The 17,928-nt window shown below is 35.5% G+C and overlaps 1 protein-coding gene across 12 annotated transcripts in view; it reads right to left on the reverse strand.

Annotated features, from left to right (window-relative positions):
• LOC123554492 (uncharacterized) overlaps positions 1-17,928 on the reverse strand; it is a 105,386-nt gene that overhangs the window by 13,837 nt on the left and 73,621 nt on the right. For 10 of the 12 annotated variants that reach the window (XM_045344791.2, XM_045344704.2, XM_045344730.2 and 7 more), the window contains 10 exons: positions 17,404-17,475; positions 10,222-10,507; positions 9,431-9,574; positions 8,814-9,005; positions 7,475-7,698; positions 6,005-6,367; positions 5,133-5,586; positions 4,465-4,755; positions 2,618-2,782; positions 297-402 (listed from right to left, as the gene is read on the reverse strand). In XM_045344791.2, coding sequence (XP_045200726.2) covers positions 297-402; positions 2,618-2,782; positions 4,465-4,755; positions 5,133-5,586; positions 6,005-6,367; positions 7,475-7,698; positions 8,814-9,005; positions 9,431-9,574; positions 10,222-10,507; positions 17,404-17,475 — 2,297 coding nt within the window. The remainder of the gene's footprint in view (positions 1-296; positions 403-2,617; positions 2,783-4,464; positions 4,756-5,132; positions 5,587-6,004; positions 6,368-7,474; positions 7,699-8,813; positions 9,006-9,430; positions 9,575-10,221; positions 10,508-17,403; positions 17,476-17,928) is intronic. The other 2 variants (XM_045344753.2, XM_045344784.2) reach the window with 2 other exon arrangements.

Below are 17,928 nucleotides of genomic sequence, written 5' to 3' on the forward strand. Positions count from 1 at the left end.
TTAAACACTGTTTCCTTAAGCATTTATTTTTTATAATAGTAACTGCATCAAACAAGAAGACCTGAATACATGAAAATTGTACCAGATGACAATAAAATATGGTTCAACCTAAAATCATTTAGCTGTACACATTCTTATAGAAATTAAGCAGGTACATGAGACACCAACAAACTGCAAAAATGAAAAAAAAGGAAGACTGAGAAAACTTCTTCCGAATTCCAAAACAAATTCTAATAACTCTTAACCAGAAATAGTGCGGTAATTCAGATTAGTAAAAAAACATTAATAAAACTTACCAAATTTAACGACCCTGATCCTCTATCACTTTCGTATTCCTCCTCTCCACGTACACGCCGGTATTTACGTCCATGCCGTAATCTGCGTCTGCCAACACTTCGACTTCTAAAATGATGTTACAATTTACATTAATAGAGTACTTGTGCTACAGAAGATTTCAAATTTCAAAACGCAGGATATTCATTTATTAATTACCGTATTTTCCCGTATTAAGGCCCCTGGGGGCGTTACATTTTCCAAAGAGGGGGCGTTTATTTGAGGAAAAAAAAAAAAAATGAAAATTTTTACAAAACTTAAAAACATCGTTCAAACTAGCTATAAAGTGTTTCTGTGTTGTTAAATCCCCCTAAAACGTAATTATTTGGCATCCAATTTAATGCAGTGTTTCTTTTATGCATTTAAATACGGTACCTCGTGTATTCCATGTCTGGCTTTTTGACACGCTCGCGACACTACACATTACGTCATGACCCAAACAGCTGTGTACTCCGATAACATTTTCCTTAGTACATGCGGGTAGCTAATAGCGCAATACACAATGTCAATGGTTTGACACGCTGCTGTGCCTGCTTTAAAATTAAAAGTTTTTAAAACTGCCGAAGAAAAGGGTATATCGTAAACACATTGCTGCAAGTTTGTTTAAAGTCGGCAGGAAGCGTGTGCGCGAGTGGTGTAAAAACAAAATCAAAAATGTATTTACCGTTTAATTTTCTGTTACGTACCGTACTTAGTACAAATGTTTTGGCTTTACGGTACATGGACTGTTTAAAAGTGTGTTTAATTTTTAATACATTGGACTTTAGTACTGTAAATTACTTATTATGTGGACTTATAAAAATGAGGTAGGTGATTTTTTCCCGTTCTTGTTGACTTTTTTCCCCTCCAAAATGGGTGGGGGGCGTTAATTAGGGGGGGGGGGGGGCCTTAATTCGGAAAAATACGATAGTTTTTTTTAACCCTTTACTCCATAGATACTCCTTTTAACGCATCTATGCATTACTCCATAGATACTCCTTTTAACGCATCTATGCATTACTCCATAGATACTCCTTTTATCGCATTCTACTATACTGATAGTTTAAATGCAAAATACCAATAAAATATATTGGCAATGAAGCCCACAAAAGCATATTTGTGAAGTTTAAACTGTTAATAAAAGATCAGTTTCAGAAAAACTTGTGGTTATAATTGTAATTTATTGATAATTATCACTTTTAATTTAGGTGGCATTTTCTGAAAATCACACTGACTTAATATAAATTAGGACAGCTATTGACAGATAGAGAAGTACATAGGTGACCCAAGAACAAGTAATTATTTGCATTCTATCATTCAACTATGGCAAATTATGTAAAAGTGAGACATAAGATTGGTGTAATAAAAGGTGTGGTTACCATAACAACCATTAAAATCCATAGATCACTTGTCAATATTATGGAATTTATGCTAATTGACCTGGGCCCCTTGGAAGTGTGTTTATTGTGCAAAGCTGTCAAAACAAGGCAATTAGGGTGTTGTTTGCATCATTATTTATGATGTGGATCAACAAATTTTATAGAAAGTGTCTTTGATCAGTGCTTCTTATCAAAACATTATGTAATTAATTAATTTTATGATCTATGAAGTTCTGTAAGTTTGGTAGGGGTGTAGATTTTAATGATTAATTAAATGGGTTTGCTTATTTTGAAAATCACTTAATATAGACCTTTCTAGTCTTTCATTTACCTTCAATTAATAAAATTGTGCATTTATAACTGTAAAAATATTTCTTTTCTGTTGTATCACATGCATAAAACAGCTAAATTATAATAATATTCTAAGGTCTCAGGTTTGTAGCTTTCTATTGTGAAAAATATTTATCACAAAATTATGAAAAATATACCATCAGAAAGGAAATTTAATTCTAAAAATAAATTATGTTGGACACTAAATGGTTAAAACAAGTATTTATAGACTAATTTTGATCTGAGTAACACAGGTATAAATTTTGCATTTTTCTCCAATAACCTGTATGGAGATAGTGTACAGATAATGCAACTGAGTGTATTGGGTATCAATAATCAATACTATTGTATCTGTATGGAGTAAAGGGTTAAAAAAAGCATTTATTCAAAATGCACTGCTTACTGTTTGGTTCAAAGTCACACTGCCATCTCTGGCCACAAGGTCACATGATAGAACTGCCAACTTTCAGAAAGCAAGATTGAAGCATCTTTCTGGCTTGGCCAGACTCACAACAACAACAGTGACGAGGCACCCATCAAGGTTGACAACTAAGCCCAAAATAAATGAAGATCAAGACGCCAGAGTCTTATTTTACCTTCTTCTTGGTGCTACCTCCTCTTCTGACTCGGCACTGTCACTTTCATCATTGCCGAATTCCCGAACAAAATATCTACTTCTTATTCTTCCATCAGGCGAGTAGTGTCGTATTCTTCCCGAGCGTCCCCATGACTTGGACCTTGCCCTTGTTCTTGGCTGTGCACTGAAAAACATTGATTACTTTCTGCAATGTAGTACTTCTACATTACACTTAAATGTGTGACCAATAGGCAACCTTTATAAAGGGAATTTAACAAAAGCCAGAGAGCATGAATTTACAAGCAGCTAGTGAATTATTTAATGCAGACTACTAACAATACAGTGAAACAAGAGCTGTCCGTAAGACAGCCAAGCTCGACTATTCGAAATATTGTCCCAGAAGCAGGAAAATATTACCCAAAAAGGTTAAATATCAAAAGAGTTTTAAGTTCAAAAGGGGGCATAATTTGACCAAAATGCATATCAGTTATGGGACTTGCTGCTATCAACTAGTTTTATAACCCCGAAGGCACATGTGAAGTTTCAATTCAATATCTGCATTAGTTTTGGAGATAGAAACTCGCATGTAAAACTTTAACCAGAATTTTCAAATTCCAAAAGGGGGCATAATTTGCCCAAAATACATGCCAGAGTTATGGGACTTGACCAAGTGAGGTTGGTAATTGATCTAGAAAAAGAAAAAATAAGTTTCAAATCTATATGCCTTTTAGTAATTGCCGTATGTACTTGCACGCAAAACTTTAACCAGGATTTTTCTAAGTCCAAAAAGGGGAATAATTTGCTCAAAATACATGTAAGAGTTATGGGACTTGATCCAGTGAGGTAAGTAATTGATCTAGAAAAAGAAAAAATAAGTTTCAAATCTATATGCCTTTTAGAAAAAGCTGTATGTACTTGCACGCAAAACTTTAACCAGAATTTTCTAAGTCCAAAAGGGGGCATAATTTGGCCAAAATGAAGGTCAGAGTTATGGGACTTGCTGCTATCAACTAGTTTTATAACCCCGAAGACACATGTGAAGTTTCAATTCAATATCTGCATTAGTTTTGGAGATAGTAACTTGCATGTAAAACTTTAACCAAAATTTTCTAAGTCCAAAAGGGGGCATAATTTGCTCAAAATACATGTCAGAGTTATGGGACTTGACCCAGAGAGGTTGGTAATTGACCTAGAAAAAGAAAAAATAAGTTTCAAAGCTATATGCCTTTAATTGATGGCTGTATGTACTTGCATGCAAAAACTTAACCAAGGTGTGACGCCGACGCCGACGCCGACCCCAGGGTGAGTAGAATAGCTAGACTATTCTTCGAATAGTCGAGCTAAAAATGAAATTATGTTAAACTGTACACAGAAGCTACCATAAGTATATTTTTATCATAATATGCTTTAACAGCTAAAATGGATACCACTCATAAAATATCACTAAACATTTACTTATGATAAAATAACATGTTCATTTTACAGAAATCCTTATATAGAACACAACTTAAGAAATAGGCACATCAATGAGTTACTAAATAAAAGCAAACAAATGAAATTTTAAAGAACACTGATCCACAGTTAGTGCAGATGGAATAAGTTACGATTAGTGAGCACATAAAGATTTTCCTAATTAATTTTAATTGTTCATGAATACATTTCCCTGATCATTAACTTTAACAACTCTGAAGCCTTGAGTATATGACCAAAATATCTTTACGGTTTGGTTAACTGAACAAATTTTGAAATACCAACATTTAGATTTTTGGTTAATTAAAATGTGTTTACTTTCACACGATAAAGTCACCATTTACAAAGTTACTGAATTCTAGAATTATTACAAGTCAACACCAGATACACATTTACCCCTCCTCTGCAGGAGAGTCCATCTCAATGATTGGCTGGTGCACTGCATCATGACTTGCTGCCATTGGCTGATTTCTTGCAGGGGGCGGACTTTGGAATGTTACTTGGGGTATTATGATTTTTTTAGGAATGTTAATTGGAAGTAGGTGTGGTTTCAACTGAGGCGGGGCTTTGTATATTCTGAATGGCAGTGGGCTCCTGAATGAGCGGGATGAAAAGGGTCTGGGTGTTGGTGTGGCCACATTAGGGGGCAATGAGTAGATTGGAACTTGAACGCTGTCAACAATCTGTCTGAAAATGTTTGGAATTAAAACAAGTGAAGAACATGGTTCATTGCAAAGGTGTGTGTAAAAATAAAAAACTTACAAATTCTGAAGATTCAAGCTATGTAAGTGATAAGAAAAGTGAAAACAGTCTAATTTCATGAAAAACATTAGTTGCAGAGCCACAAACTAACGACAGATACATTAATTAATGTTTTTATTGAGTATAACAAAGACAATGCAAGTGAAAAGCAGCTGTAGCTATATCTAAACTATCATCTAAAGCAGCAACTTTTATTAAGCATTTTAATAAGTTTAACCCTTTTTTACTGAATTTTTATGATTTACGACCTATTTAGCTTTCAATATAGGTAAGATCTATTTCTAGGGTAAATGTTTACATACCTTCCATCATGCACTATATATCCTAAGGGCACTCTGTGATCTTCTGGAGGGTACACAAAATCTCCATGTGAATGGTAACTTGAGCTACCACAAATAGGGCAGGAAGATGTATAAATTCCACCTTCATTTTGTACATTTTGTATGTCAGTAGCACCATTTGGAATAAACTGTGTTTGTCCATCATTTAAGCATATATCGTCACTGGCATATTGTCTTTGACGGTGGTGGCCATATGGTGGTGGCTTAATCTCGGACTGGTTATATCCAGCTCTATTTTGTGTTGGGTTGGCAGCGTATGAATAAAGTGTTTGTCGGAGTGGTCGAGTAGAGGATGTTTGGCTTGCAGATCTTGTTGATCCTGAGGCTGTGGACCTTGGGGGTGGAGGTGGCTGGTACCCTGTATAGGCTAAGTTAGGCTGAGAACCGAAAACGCGTCTTCCTGGTTGTAGTTGTCCTAAATTTAAAAAATATTTGTATCATTTATTGACCTTTTTACATTTGAATGTCTTAAGATTATTTTTGAAATATTCAGCTACAATCCACTCATTCAAAAATCTTTATTCATGCACTAAATAAACTTTCTCTAAAGATAAAATTAATACAACTTTCTTTCCATATGGATAACCTTAGGGTGGTAGAGATTTTTAAAACCATATACCAACTTCACTACAAAACATGTTTTACAAAACTGTTTATTCATTTTCCATACAAAATACTAAAAGACATGGTTATAGAACAGAGTTTGGAGATCTGAAAACTCCAACATTTGATTGACTGTTTCTGGGAACTGCAAACATAGTTTTACAACTTTGGAATCAGGTGTTATTTTCACAAGTTTCCTACATATAAAATGAAATAAACTGTTTAAGTACCAGGTGATCTAACTTGGATGTTTTGCTGTGCAGGGCTTGCTGTGTTCTGTTGAGGTGTATAATACCCATAATGCCCCTGAACCTTGCTCGGCGAGGTTTGAACTTCCTCAGCTTGAGCCCTTGTTGGTGACTGATCAGATTCGTAACCATTCTGCTCTGGATAGTGCTGCGTTCCTGAATTCCGCTGATGGATCCTACGTCTAAGTCTGTTCCTTCCCCTTGTTCTGCTCTCCTCTGCAGGAGATTCCTCATGTTTTTGTTTATGTCTAGGTGAAGCATAAGCATCGGCAGCCGCATATCCGAGGGGAATGTCGCCGTCACGATTCACATTTGGCAACGTCCAGTCATAGTCCCAGTCACGCCCTTGTAATAAAGAAATGAAAATATACCTTCAGTTCTACCTTGGAACGGTCTGAGCATAGAGATTTTAAAAAGCATTTAACAACCAAAATTCATTATCTTGTAATTTTTTTTAACTATCAACTATAACTAACAATGGCAAAAGAACCTGAATACTAGAGCTGCTTTTGAGAAAAGTGCATGTCTCCCACAACTGCCTAATCATCTAAATAGTATGTCAGTCTTTATATACTGTTTACTCACTACAAATATACCTTTGAAGAGTAAAAAGGTTGATTTTGGGTAATTCAAGGGCCATAACTATGAAGTGCCTCGGCCGATTTGGCTAGTTATCAAACTTGGCCAAGGACTTATGGTCAAACACATTTTGTTCAAGTTTGGTGAAGATCAGATGAGAAATGTTTGACTTAAGAGTGCGGACAAGAATAAAAAGGCAGTTTTTTTGGTAATTCAAGGGCCATAATTTCGAAGTGCCTATGCCGATTTGGCTAGTTATCGAACTTGGCCGAGGACTTATGGTCAAACACATTTTGTTCAAGTTTGGTGAAGACAGATAGAGAAATGTTTGACTTAGAGCGCGGACAAGAGTAAAAAAGCTGATTTTCGGTAATTCAAGGGCCATAATTCTGAAGTGCTTGGGACGATTTAGCTAGTTATCGTACCTGGCCGAGAACTTATGGTCAAACACATTTTGTTCAAGTTTGATGAAGATCGGATGAGAAATATTTGACTTAGAGTGCGGACGAAAGTAAAAAGGCCGATTTTCAATAATTCAACGGCAATAATTCCAAAGTGCCTAAGCCAATTTGGCTAGTTATTGAACTTGGCTGAGGACTTTATGGTCAAACACGTTTTGTTCAAGTTTGGTGTAGATTAGATGAGAAATGTTCAAATTAGAGTGCGGACAAGATTTGTGACACACACACACACAGACTGGAGTAAATCAATGTCTCCCACACCACTGTGTGGTGGGAGACATAATTAAAGTCAAAACAGAAACAGTTCTGAAAAATGCATTTATAAATTTTTTAGAACATAGCCTTGGGACAAATAGGGAAAAAATGGAATGTATTTTAGAGGGATACATTTTCAAACAATATCTATTCTTACCTCCATGACCTGAAAATGAATTTGCTCTCCGCCTAGGTCCTCTCATAAACGCTAGAGGATCCTCAGTAGGGTCAAAATATTGGTCATAATACTGGTTCTGTTGTTGCTGGGGCAGGGCAGGGGGTGGGGGTAAGACTTGCTGTTGATTGGCTCTCTCGTTATTTGCTCGCACAAACTCTTCCCTCAATTTGCCGATCTCATCTGATAGCAACTTTATTCTGGCACTGCATAAATGTAAACAAATTACCCCTTAGAACAGATCACTTACTAAATTCTATAAAATGAATCCTATCTTGTACTGCAAAATATTTCAATCAATAAATTTTTGAACAAAATATTTTCTTAAATATTTATAATAATAAACAATATCTGTTGATTATATGGTTGATATATAGCCAAGAAATATTGCCTCCATGAAAGACAAAGGTTTCTTTTATTGCATACTAATTTTGAAAGCCTATTGAGAAATTTTCAAGTCTGCTAGTGTGACAAATTCTAAAAGCAGTGCCTTAGCAGGCAGTAAACAGTTTTCAGCTGTAAGTGTCGAACTGGCCGTAGTAAAACTTACAAACAACCCCAGCTGCTGTAAGTGTCGGACTGGCCTTAGTAAAACTTACAAACAAGACAGCTGTAAGTGTCGAACTGGCCGTAGTAAAACTTACAAACAAGAGGCAATTTACAGATTGAAGCGCATATTTGTACTTTATAATGATAATAATTGCTAGAATTGAAGTTTCATTGGTTAGGCTTGAGTTTCAGCTATTGAGTGAAAATTGGTTGAGTAGCCTTGATCTTGAAATTATGACGTAGTGACTTGCAGATGTGAATGGGCTAGTGGAGCTTTTAAGCCTCAGGAAAATTGAAATAGTGAAAAAATGGTATGGATGGCACATATATTTGAGCTTTTCAGAATGTACAGTGTCACTGGGGTAAGAAACTGTGTAGCAGTTGGTGCTATTATTTGCAGGAAATTTTCTGCAGTGATCTGAAAATTGGCAAATTTAGCTTATTTCATTATCAGATTTCACAACCGCGAGAGCACAAAATCAGGTCTGGAGCCTGAAAACTAGATATGAGACATGCATTGCAGACGATAATTATGTAATGATACACATACATGTTAATAGTGCAATATTTTTATTTCAGGTGTGTAGTTACAGACTTTTGTGTGAGGTTTTGAAAGTCAAGTAGGCAACTGTAGTCAAAGAAGCTCTGAAAACTGTTTATTGCCTCCTTACACAGAAATACAGCTACTTAAATAATTCATTTTATTCCTATACAAGTTTCTGACTACTGAAGCCTTTCTATGGATATGGAATGGATATTGCTGTATCTGTACCTGTTAGCAGATCCCCTTGTTGCACCAGTGGCAGCTGTCTCAGCATCAGAAGCCAGTATTGTTTCCTCGCTACCAGATCCTATACTTCGATCTACGTATTTAGGTTTTAAAGCTGCTTGACGCTCTATTCTTGGTGGCTCTGGACTTGAATCTAGCGTACTGTCCAAAATCTTCTTCGGGTGTACTTCAGACCTTAAAAAGTTTCATAAACTGAAAACCCAATAGACAAATCTTGCTTATTTTCCCTCACATACTACATAAATCCCATCAAATAAATTGTGTCTTACTAGAAAACAATACTTACAAAAAGAACCAAGTGAACATTTTCGTATTTTTCCAGGAGTTCATGAATATGGCCAAGAAGTAACATAAACAATACAAGATTTAGACAATATCTTTTACACAATGTCTTTATTTTTTATAGATATAATTCTACAGTCAAACCCTTGTGCTAAAGACTATCTTTCAGCACAGACCCCACATCCCCAACTACACCTGCTCAAAAGACATCTAGTTTCATTTCTGATATAAAACTTGGCAGTCTATTTAAACTTCTGAATAAAACTCTCTTAAAGGTGGTTCTTATACACAGGTTTGACTGTAATTTAATCTTGTACCTTGAAGCTTTAAGTGGTGTTGTAACCCTCTGTGGAGGGGCAACCTCTGTTGCTGGTGATGGTGCTCTTTTTGTTTTTGTTTCCTGGTTAGGTCTTGATTGTTGTTTTAATTTGGCCTGTTTTCTTTCTCTTTCAATTACTGACCTAAATATATTCAAAATCATCAAATATGTCAAACATAGCAATTGATATACACCAATAATGGTATAAGCTGTGATCTATTTATAAAATTCACAAATATGTCATAATTCCCTCTTCATTTTCATTTTTTTCTTACAAGTGATTGAGCACTTACTTTCAAGCCCAAGCCAATGGCATTACCGGTAACTAATGTCAAAAATATCCTCTAGTGGCAGTGACAAACTATTCAAAACTATATTATCCTCGGTGATTTTGAAGGCCTTAATTGCCAAATATTTACATGACACCAAAATATTTGAAAATACACTCGAAACCCTTCATAACACTATTCGATATACCGCGGTATTCGGTATAACGCTGCACACTCTTGGCTTCCGAATTTTCCAAGACCAAAAAAAATTGGCACTCTCAGACATAATTTATTTTGATCATAACCAGTTATAAAGCCACCTTTTCCATGACAACTGTGACAAAAATCAATAATCATCTGCTAGCTTACTTGTTTGTGTAATGCCTTTGTTAAACTTTGAATACTTAGGCAATCAGGATGTGTCAAAATTAGATTGTTTGCTTGAGGTGGCTAAATAACATACTTCACACATTTTTTATTTATATACAGTTTCCACTTATTCAGTCTAGCAATGACATACCTTGGTGTAGTTTCATCTGAAGTGTAGCTGTCCTGTGTCGTATCCTGTGTTAAATCCTGAGTTATGTCCCTTGTTGACATTGTTGATGTTGTACTTTCATCGGTCATTTCACCAAATCTCCGTCCATCTCTACCCCTAGCTTGTGCCTGACCTTTGCCCAATTGTGTTGTCTGACCTCTGCCTCCTTGTGGTGTGACCTTTGACCCAGATTTTGAAGTTTCCTGGGCCTTCTTTGGTGTTTGTTTTGTGCTGTCTTGTCGTTTTGATTGCTTGATGCTAGGTCTCTCTGTAGAAGATAAGACAGGTATTGAATGATTAATTCAGAACTTCAATATACAATTTATCCTGTCGATTCCTAGTACTTGTAAACTTATATCTTATAGAGTTTAACGTTTAACGTTGCAAGTCGAATTCAGTGCAAAAATTTGGTAATCTGTGCATATAAACTGCAACAGTATTTATGCCAAACGGCTTTGGTATTCAAATAATAAAAAAAAAGTTTTAAGAAAATCTTCCCAAGTTACTTCTTTTCAAAGCAATCATCAAGACACAAAAAATAGTTTTATCAACCAAAATCAGTTATTCCATGGCATTTTTGAACAGAATGATGTGGCCTGAAAAGGGAAAATTGAGTAACTGTATTTCTGTGGATGGACAAAACTTTTTTTATTTCCAAAAAATCTGCAGGACAAAAGGTATAGTTCACTGAATATTAATTTAATTGGACTATAAATATTTTTTCTTTGATTTTTGTTAACGGCAGTCAGACAAAATAGCTCCTGGACAAAACCCCTCCAGCAGAAATTCAGTGGTAGGGGTTTTGTCCTGGAGTGGGTATGTCCAGGATGGGTTTGTCCTACTCTCTTATTAACACATGATTGCTGAATTTAACCCTTACCCTGCTAAATTTCTATAATGAACTTGTCCATCTTTCAATTTGGACAGTACCATTAACCATTAACAGGTTGTGCATACCAAAAAGATACTGACTGAATGGCGAACAGTGCAGATCATTATCTACACTGGTTGCAAAGGCAGAATCAATCGTATCAAGCATGGTAAGGGTTAAGAAATACACAGTAAACTTTTTACATCTATACTCTCTTTACCAAATTTTTAACTTTTGCCAATCACTTGCAAGTCAGTACATAGCTATTATGGACTCCTACAAGTGCCATTAAGTTTTCTTATTTCATGCAAACATTAAAAAATTAAATTTATATTTTACATTTTATGGCACTTAATGGATTTCATAACTCCTTGATAAGGTGTAAAAAAAATTGTTTGTTTCTAGTATCCCGACCTACCTTAAATGTTTAGCCCGACCCTAAATGTTTTTATGACTTTTTATGCTTTAAACATAGTCAGTGATGTTAGAAATCAACTTACTGATGCTCTAAAGGCATAACACCCTTGAATGTATTCATTTTTTGACATAAAAATAATTTACGAAAAGTCTCACTTAATAAAAAAAAATCCCCCCCAAAAGTATTTTTCGACCTACCTACCCTAATTTTTTTGAGCATGATACTGGAAACAAAGAATTGTTTTGTAGGCCTAAGATAGCTGACTATTCAAAACAGCTTGCAATTCTATTCTGGCATGCAATTCTGCTATATCACATGTACTACTTAATACCCCAGTCACACATACGGCGCAGATAGCTACGTTTAGCCACGGATTGAAACGTAGTAATCTGTATCGATCCGTACCTGTGCCGTACCTCAAAGTAGTAATCCGTATCAATCCGTATTAACACTTGGTCAAAACGTATTCAAGACGTACTCCAAACTTGCACGTTTCTCCAACTTTTGAACATGCACAAAAGTTTGAGCGATCCGTGACCATTTGAGCGTGACTTAGTCCAACTTGGTCAAAACTTATTCATCCGTAGTTCAACGTATTAAACGTAGTTATCCGTACTGAAACGTACCTTGTCGTAGATTGACATGAAGTAAAAGATAATCGTAATGAAAACGCTGGCTACATGTGGCTTATTTATATGTAACTTAGCAGCCCGTTGCTAAACCTTAATGCGAACGTAGTCATGCGTATTGATCCGTAGCTTAACGTAGTTATCTGAGGCTGTCCGTACTTAAGCGTAGTTCAACATAGTTAACCGTAGATCCGTCAACGCGCTGGGCAAGTTATCAGGCGCAGTAAAACGTAGTTCAACGTAGTACGCCGTACCTATCCGTAGTTATTCGCGTCCTGTATCTTTTTGTTCCCCGTTTCTCACCATTATTACCGTACTAAGACGTACTGCTCCGTACTTATCCGTGTCTACTACCCCACAGATCAATCCAATCCGCACCGTACCTCAATGCACGGACATATCCGTATGTGTGACTGTAGCTTAAATGAACTAACCCACATAAAACTCCAAAAAAAGTGAAAACTCTGAAAGTGACTAGTGGTACAAATTTATTGACATAAGATTCTTGCAAGTTGTTTTTATAAATAACCAAAAATATAGTGCAGAAGGTAACTAGTAAACTGATGATATGCTTTTGAAATAATGCAGAAAATTTACAATCTTCTTGCATTTTTACCAATATCTAACTTTTATTTTCACCCACTTTATTGTTTTTCAATGTCATATTGTATACCAAACTTGGTGGATATGAACATGTTAAAAAAGTTCACCAATACTGTGGGCAAGTAGCTTTAACTACAAATATTTTACTACACTGGCAACAACAAAGCAAGCAAAATAAGGAAATACAGTCTAAAGTGTACTGGTGATACCAAACAAAATAGTTCTGTGGTTACAAGGGCATTGACATTTCAAAGAAACTTGAAACTTTATAAAGTTGAATGGAAGAATTTGGCCATTTGCACATTTTTAGCTAAGCCTATTTCTACACTGAGGCAAACAGAGGCACTACTATTCCTCAAAACTGAAACTTTGTACATATAGATACCTGTTATTTTCTAACCTGTGCAGATTGACAAAATATCCCAAAAGTATGCGGCCAGACAACAGTGCTCACAGGAACTCTCCAGACATGTATGTCTACACTGAATTTTCGCTCTTTTTGTGAACATGTTATATGCATGTTTACAAATTATTAAATATTCCAGTCGTTTCTAGTTTTCTATGAAAAGAATGATCAAGGAGGTTCGATAAATGTCACCGTAAACACAAAATTATTTAGTTTTTTTCACTGAAACTGATGGAAATTTGATCAAATATGTACATGACAAAATCATACAATATATTATTGTTATCATCTGGCTGTGAAATGTCAAACTATATATAAAGTACACAATATGCAGCATTCCACAAATGAAACAGTGAAAACTGTTTTCACCATACACTGTGGAATCCTGTTAGGACCCGGTTGCACTTTGAGGTCAACGCATGACAATGTGACACGACATCTCGGCAACTCGATGCGACGCTCGACAATGCAAAGCGATATTTTGCATTGTCGTCTTGAAATATCCTCCGTCGTGACTGTGCAAATGGATTGGAACCTGTTTTGGATGTCTTTAGCAGTAAGAACTCATTTGTTATCGCCTCCTGAAAGTCTTCGAGTGTTCCTGCAAGTGTTGCAGACCAGAACACTGTTCTAAGACACTTTCAGGAACACTTGCAGACTTTCAGGAGGCAGTGCCAAACAAGTTTTTCCTACTGTATCCATTACCAAAAGGTTAGAAACCATTGGCACTGGTCTACAACACTTGCAAGAACACTTGCAGACTTTCAGGAGGTGATGCAAAACAAATGCTTCTTCTCGCAGACATCCTTTACAGGTTCATACTAATTTGCATAAGTCTGCAACATTTTCAGGAACACTCGAAGACTTTCAGTAGGTGATGCCAAATGATTTCTTCCTCCTAAAGACATCCACAACAGGTTCCAATCCATTTGCACTTGTCTGTGATACTTAAAGGAGCACTCACAGACTTTCAGGAGCCATGTCAAACAAATTCCTCCTCTCACAGACATCCCTTTCAAGTTAATATTCATTTTCATTATTAAACTATTGCTTTGCATTGTCAAACGTAGCTTCGCATTGTCCCGTGGTGCTGTCGTGAGTCGTTTCGCATTGTCATGTGTTGTGATTCCGGAACAGTCATTACACAGGACATTTCAAGACGACAATGCAAAATATTGCTTCGCAGTATCAAGCGTAGTTAGTCATGTTGCATTGTCGCTAGACGCAAAAAAGGCAGACACTTTTGAAAGGCGACAATGTGACACAACACTACAATAGTATTGTCGTGTGTCATGTCACATTGTCTTGTCGCATTGTCGGGATACTGTGTTGCATTGTTGTGCGTCAACCTCAAAGCGTGTCAGACGACATACAACATGGTTCTAACAGGATTCCATAATACACAGAAGGAACTGTATATTCGGTGTTAATGCATGCATTATTCTATGAGGTGATTGCATTTCAATAGAAGTAATCAACATATTGTTTTTTTAACATTATATTTTTATAAATTACATTTTCAAAAACTGCACGACATTTGCTCAAACCTCAATATTTTATTTTGTACTCAGTCATGAAAAGTTGATTTTTAATGATTTAGTTAAGTCTTACATATCCTTAAGTTGATATAAACCTTTGACTAAATGAAAATGTATCTTATTTAGAAATGTTACGATAGCAAAGTCACTGACTTGGAGATCATTTATATTTGTGTGAGACTAATTTCCATCAAATCCAATCCAAATAAACAAATAAAATTCCTATTTATTCATCTTTGAAAGGAATTTACAAATCATGTCCCCAAAAATACAGTTTAAGTCAAAACCAAACCATAAATTGTTCTGCCAACAAAATCATATTGGATCAAATGAGTTTACAGTATGGAGAGATGAAAGAGTAAATTTAATATATTATGCAATTTTTATGGCCACTACCCACTAGCCTTCTATAGCATTGATCTACCAGCCAGATATACTCCCAGTTGTATCAGGCTAGCAGATTTACAAAAGTAATTTTTCAATCTTTACCGTAAAAGGGTTAAAAATCAAATATATTATAGCTTCACTCTGTTTCTTACATCATATTTTTCAATTCAAATAAAATATTCTAAGTAAAATATATAATGTTATGCTACATATAATGGAACTAAATCAGTACTCTGTATTGTTGTTTGCCTTTAAAACATCATTATGTCATTCCTGTTAATGTATATGAAGTCCCTGCACTTCAGTTACTTACAAATTGGCCAAAGTTAAGGGCATTTTAAAGTCAAAAATACATAATAAAAATCAATAAAAATAATAAAATCATGTGTAAAAATGGAATCACATGTGCAGTAGCTGGCAATATTAAGTTAGTAGGTTAGAAGTCTTGTGACGAAAAAATTAGAAGGCTCGCTAACGTTCTCCTTTCACTTGCCAACTAACATTGTCAGCTGCTGCACATATAATTCTTATATATGCTGTACGTTTTTTTTTTAATTTCTGCAGTCAATGCATGCAGATTAGGTATAAATAAAAAAATAAGAGGGCCATGAAGGCCCTGTATTGCTCACCTGACCTATTGACCTAAAGATCATCAAGATTAACATTCTGACCAAGTTTCATTAAGATATGGTCATAAATGTGGTCTCTAAGGTGTAAACTAGCTTTTCCTTTGATTTGACCTGGTGACCTAGTTTTTGACCCAACATGACCCAAACTGGACCTTGAGATCATCAAGATTACCATTCTGACCAAGTTTCATGAAGATACAGTCATAAATGTGGCCTCTACAGTGTTAACAAGCTTTTCCTTTGATTTGATTCGGTGACCTAGTTTTTCACCCCACCTGACCCAGATCTGAACATGACCTATAGATCATCAAGATTAACATTCTGACCAAGTTTCATTAAGATATGGTCATAAATGTGGCCTCTACAGTGATAACTTGCTTTTCCTTTGATTTGACCAGGTGACCTAGTTTTTGATCCTACATAACCCAGATTCAAACTGGACCTTGAGATCATCAAGATTACCATTCTGACCAAGTTTCATGAAGATACAGTCATAAATGTGGCCTCTACAGTGTTTACAAGCTTTTCCTTTGATTTGACTTGGTGACCTAGTTTTTGACCCCACCTGACCAAGATTTTAACTTGACCTGTAGAGCCTCAAGATTAATATTCTGACCAAGTTTCATTAAGATAAGGTCACAAATGAGGCCTCTACAGTGTTAACAAGCTTTTCCTTTGATTTGACCTGGTGACCTAGTTTTTGATCCCATACGACCCAATATCAAAATCGTCCAAGATTTTATGGAGGGTAACATTCTGACCAAGTTTCATTAAGATTGGACCCAAATTGTGACCTCTAGAGTGTTAACAAGCTTTTCTTTCATTTGATCTGGTGACCTAGTTTTTGACCCCAGATTACCCAACATCGAACTCGTCCAAGATTTTATTGGGGGTAACATTCTGACCAAGTTTCATTAAAATTGACTCAAAATTGTGACCTCTAGAGTGTTAACAGTCAAATTGTTGACGACAACGACGACGGACGAATGACGACGGACACAGGGTGATCACAAAAAAACAATACACAGCTTTATTTTATGCCAACTGATGAAATACTGTGTTTTATCAGTGAGATATAACCCATATCACTCACTGCATATCACTCACTGTAAATGCCACCTACTTGTACATTGTGTATAAATTTTAGATTATTTGCTTGAAACAGGATGAAATGTTGTAGTCCCACATTGTTCTTTATAGTATATTTCCCGATTCAAATTATTTTACTTCATGAGAATTTCATAACGTTATGCAGCAAAATATAAAATAAAATGGAACTTTCTGTTGTGTGTGTCTTTCTAACGTCACAACACGTCTGACGTCATGTCTGTTAACGTGCGTTTTTTTTCCGCGCTGAGATTTCCCGCAACTAAAATTTGTTGCAAAATGCACACCTCAACGTAATTAAGCATAAAATAAAAAGAAAGAAAATTTGTTTGTTTTTTTTCTGTGAATATGGAATATATCTCACCTCAAAGTGAGAAAATGAGAAAAGAAAGTGAGAAAATTTTCACATTTGAGGTGAGATATATTCCATATTCACGAAAAAACAAACAAATATCCTCTATAAATGACATGCTACGATTCAAGCAACTAAAATTAATGTAGGTGATAAGGTTTTCAAACACAAAAATAGTGCACTGAAGGGTAGCAATACAACACAGCAAGAAAATAGGATCTAACCGGAATCAGAGGTTATCCAAGACAAATTGAGATCTGTCGTTTCATTTAATGTTGGATCTATGGAATATTGCTCTGAAACAAATACTGAATATAAATACACAGAAAGCTTTCTTAAATACAGGAACCTGATTTTTTTTCAAATACATTAAATGTAGTATATTCTGGGTAAGTGAAAAATTAATGTATATTTTAAACAGTCTGGCCAAAGTGTGGAGCAAGACACCATAAACAAAATGCATGATTAATTTAACAGATATTCCAGTGGGAGGGGAAATGCATTTTAAATGAGGTACCAAATTTTTAAAAATCCTTTTACACAAAATTCTAGAGGAAATGATTTTAGTAAGATTGTCATTAGAAAGGATAAAGGTCAATTTCAGTCTCAGTCTGCTTATAAAATATGGCCAATATGATTTCAAGCTCCTGTGGTAATAGCGAACATGCACAAAAAATACAGTAAAAAAAACCAACATGCATTAATACACATACTATGTTAATGGCAAAGTTAATATAAGAAATGTATCT

Source organism: Mercenaria mercenaria, chromosome 15, assembly GCF_021730395.1.
Source record: "Mercenaria mercenaria strain notata chromosome 15, MADL_Memer_1, whole genome shotgun sequence".
Lineage (NCBI taxonomy): Eukaryota > Metazoa > Mollusca > Bivalvia > Venerida > Veneridae > Mercenaria > Mercenaria mercenaria.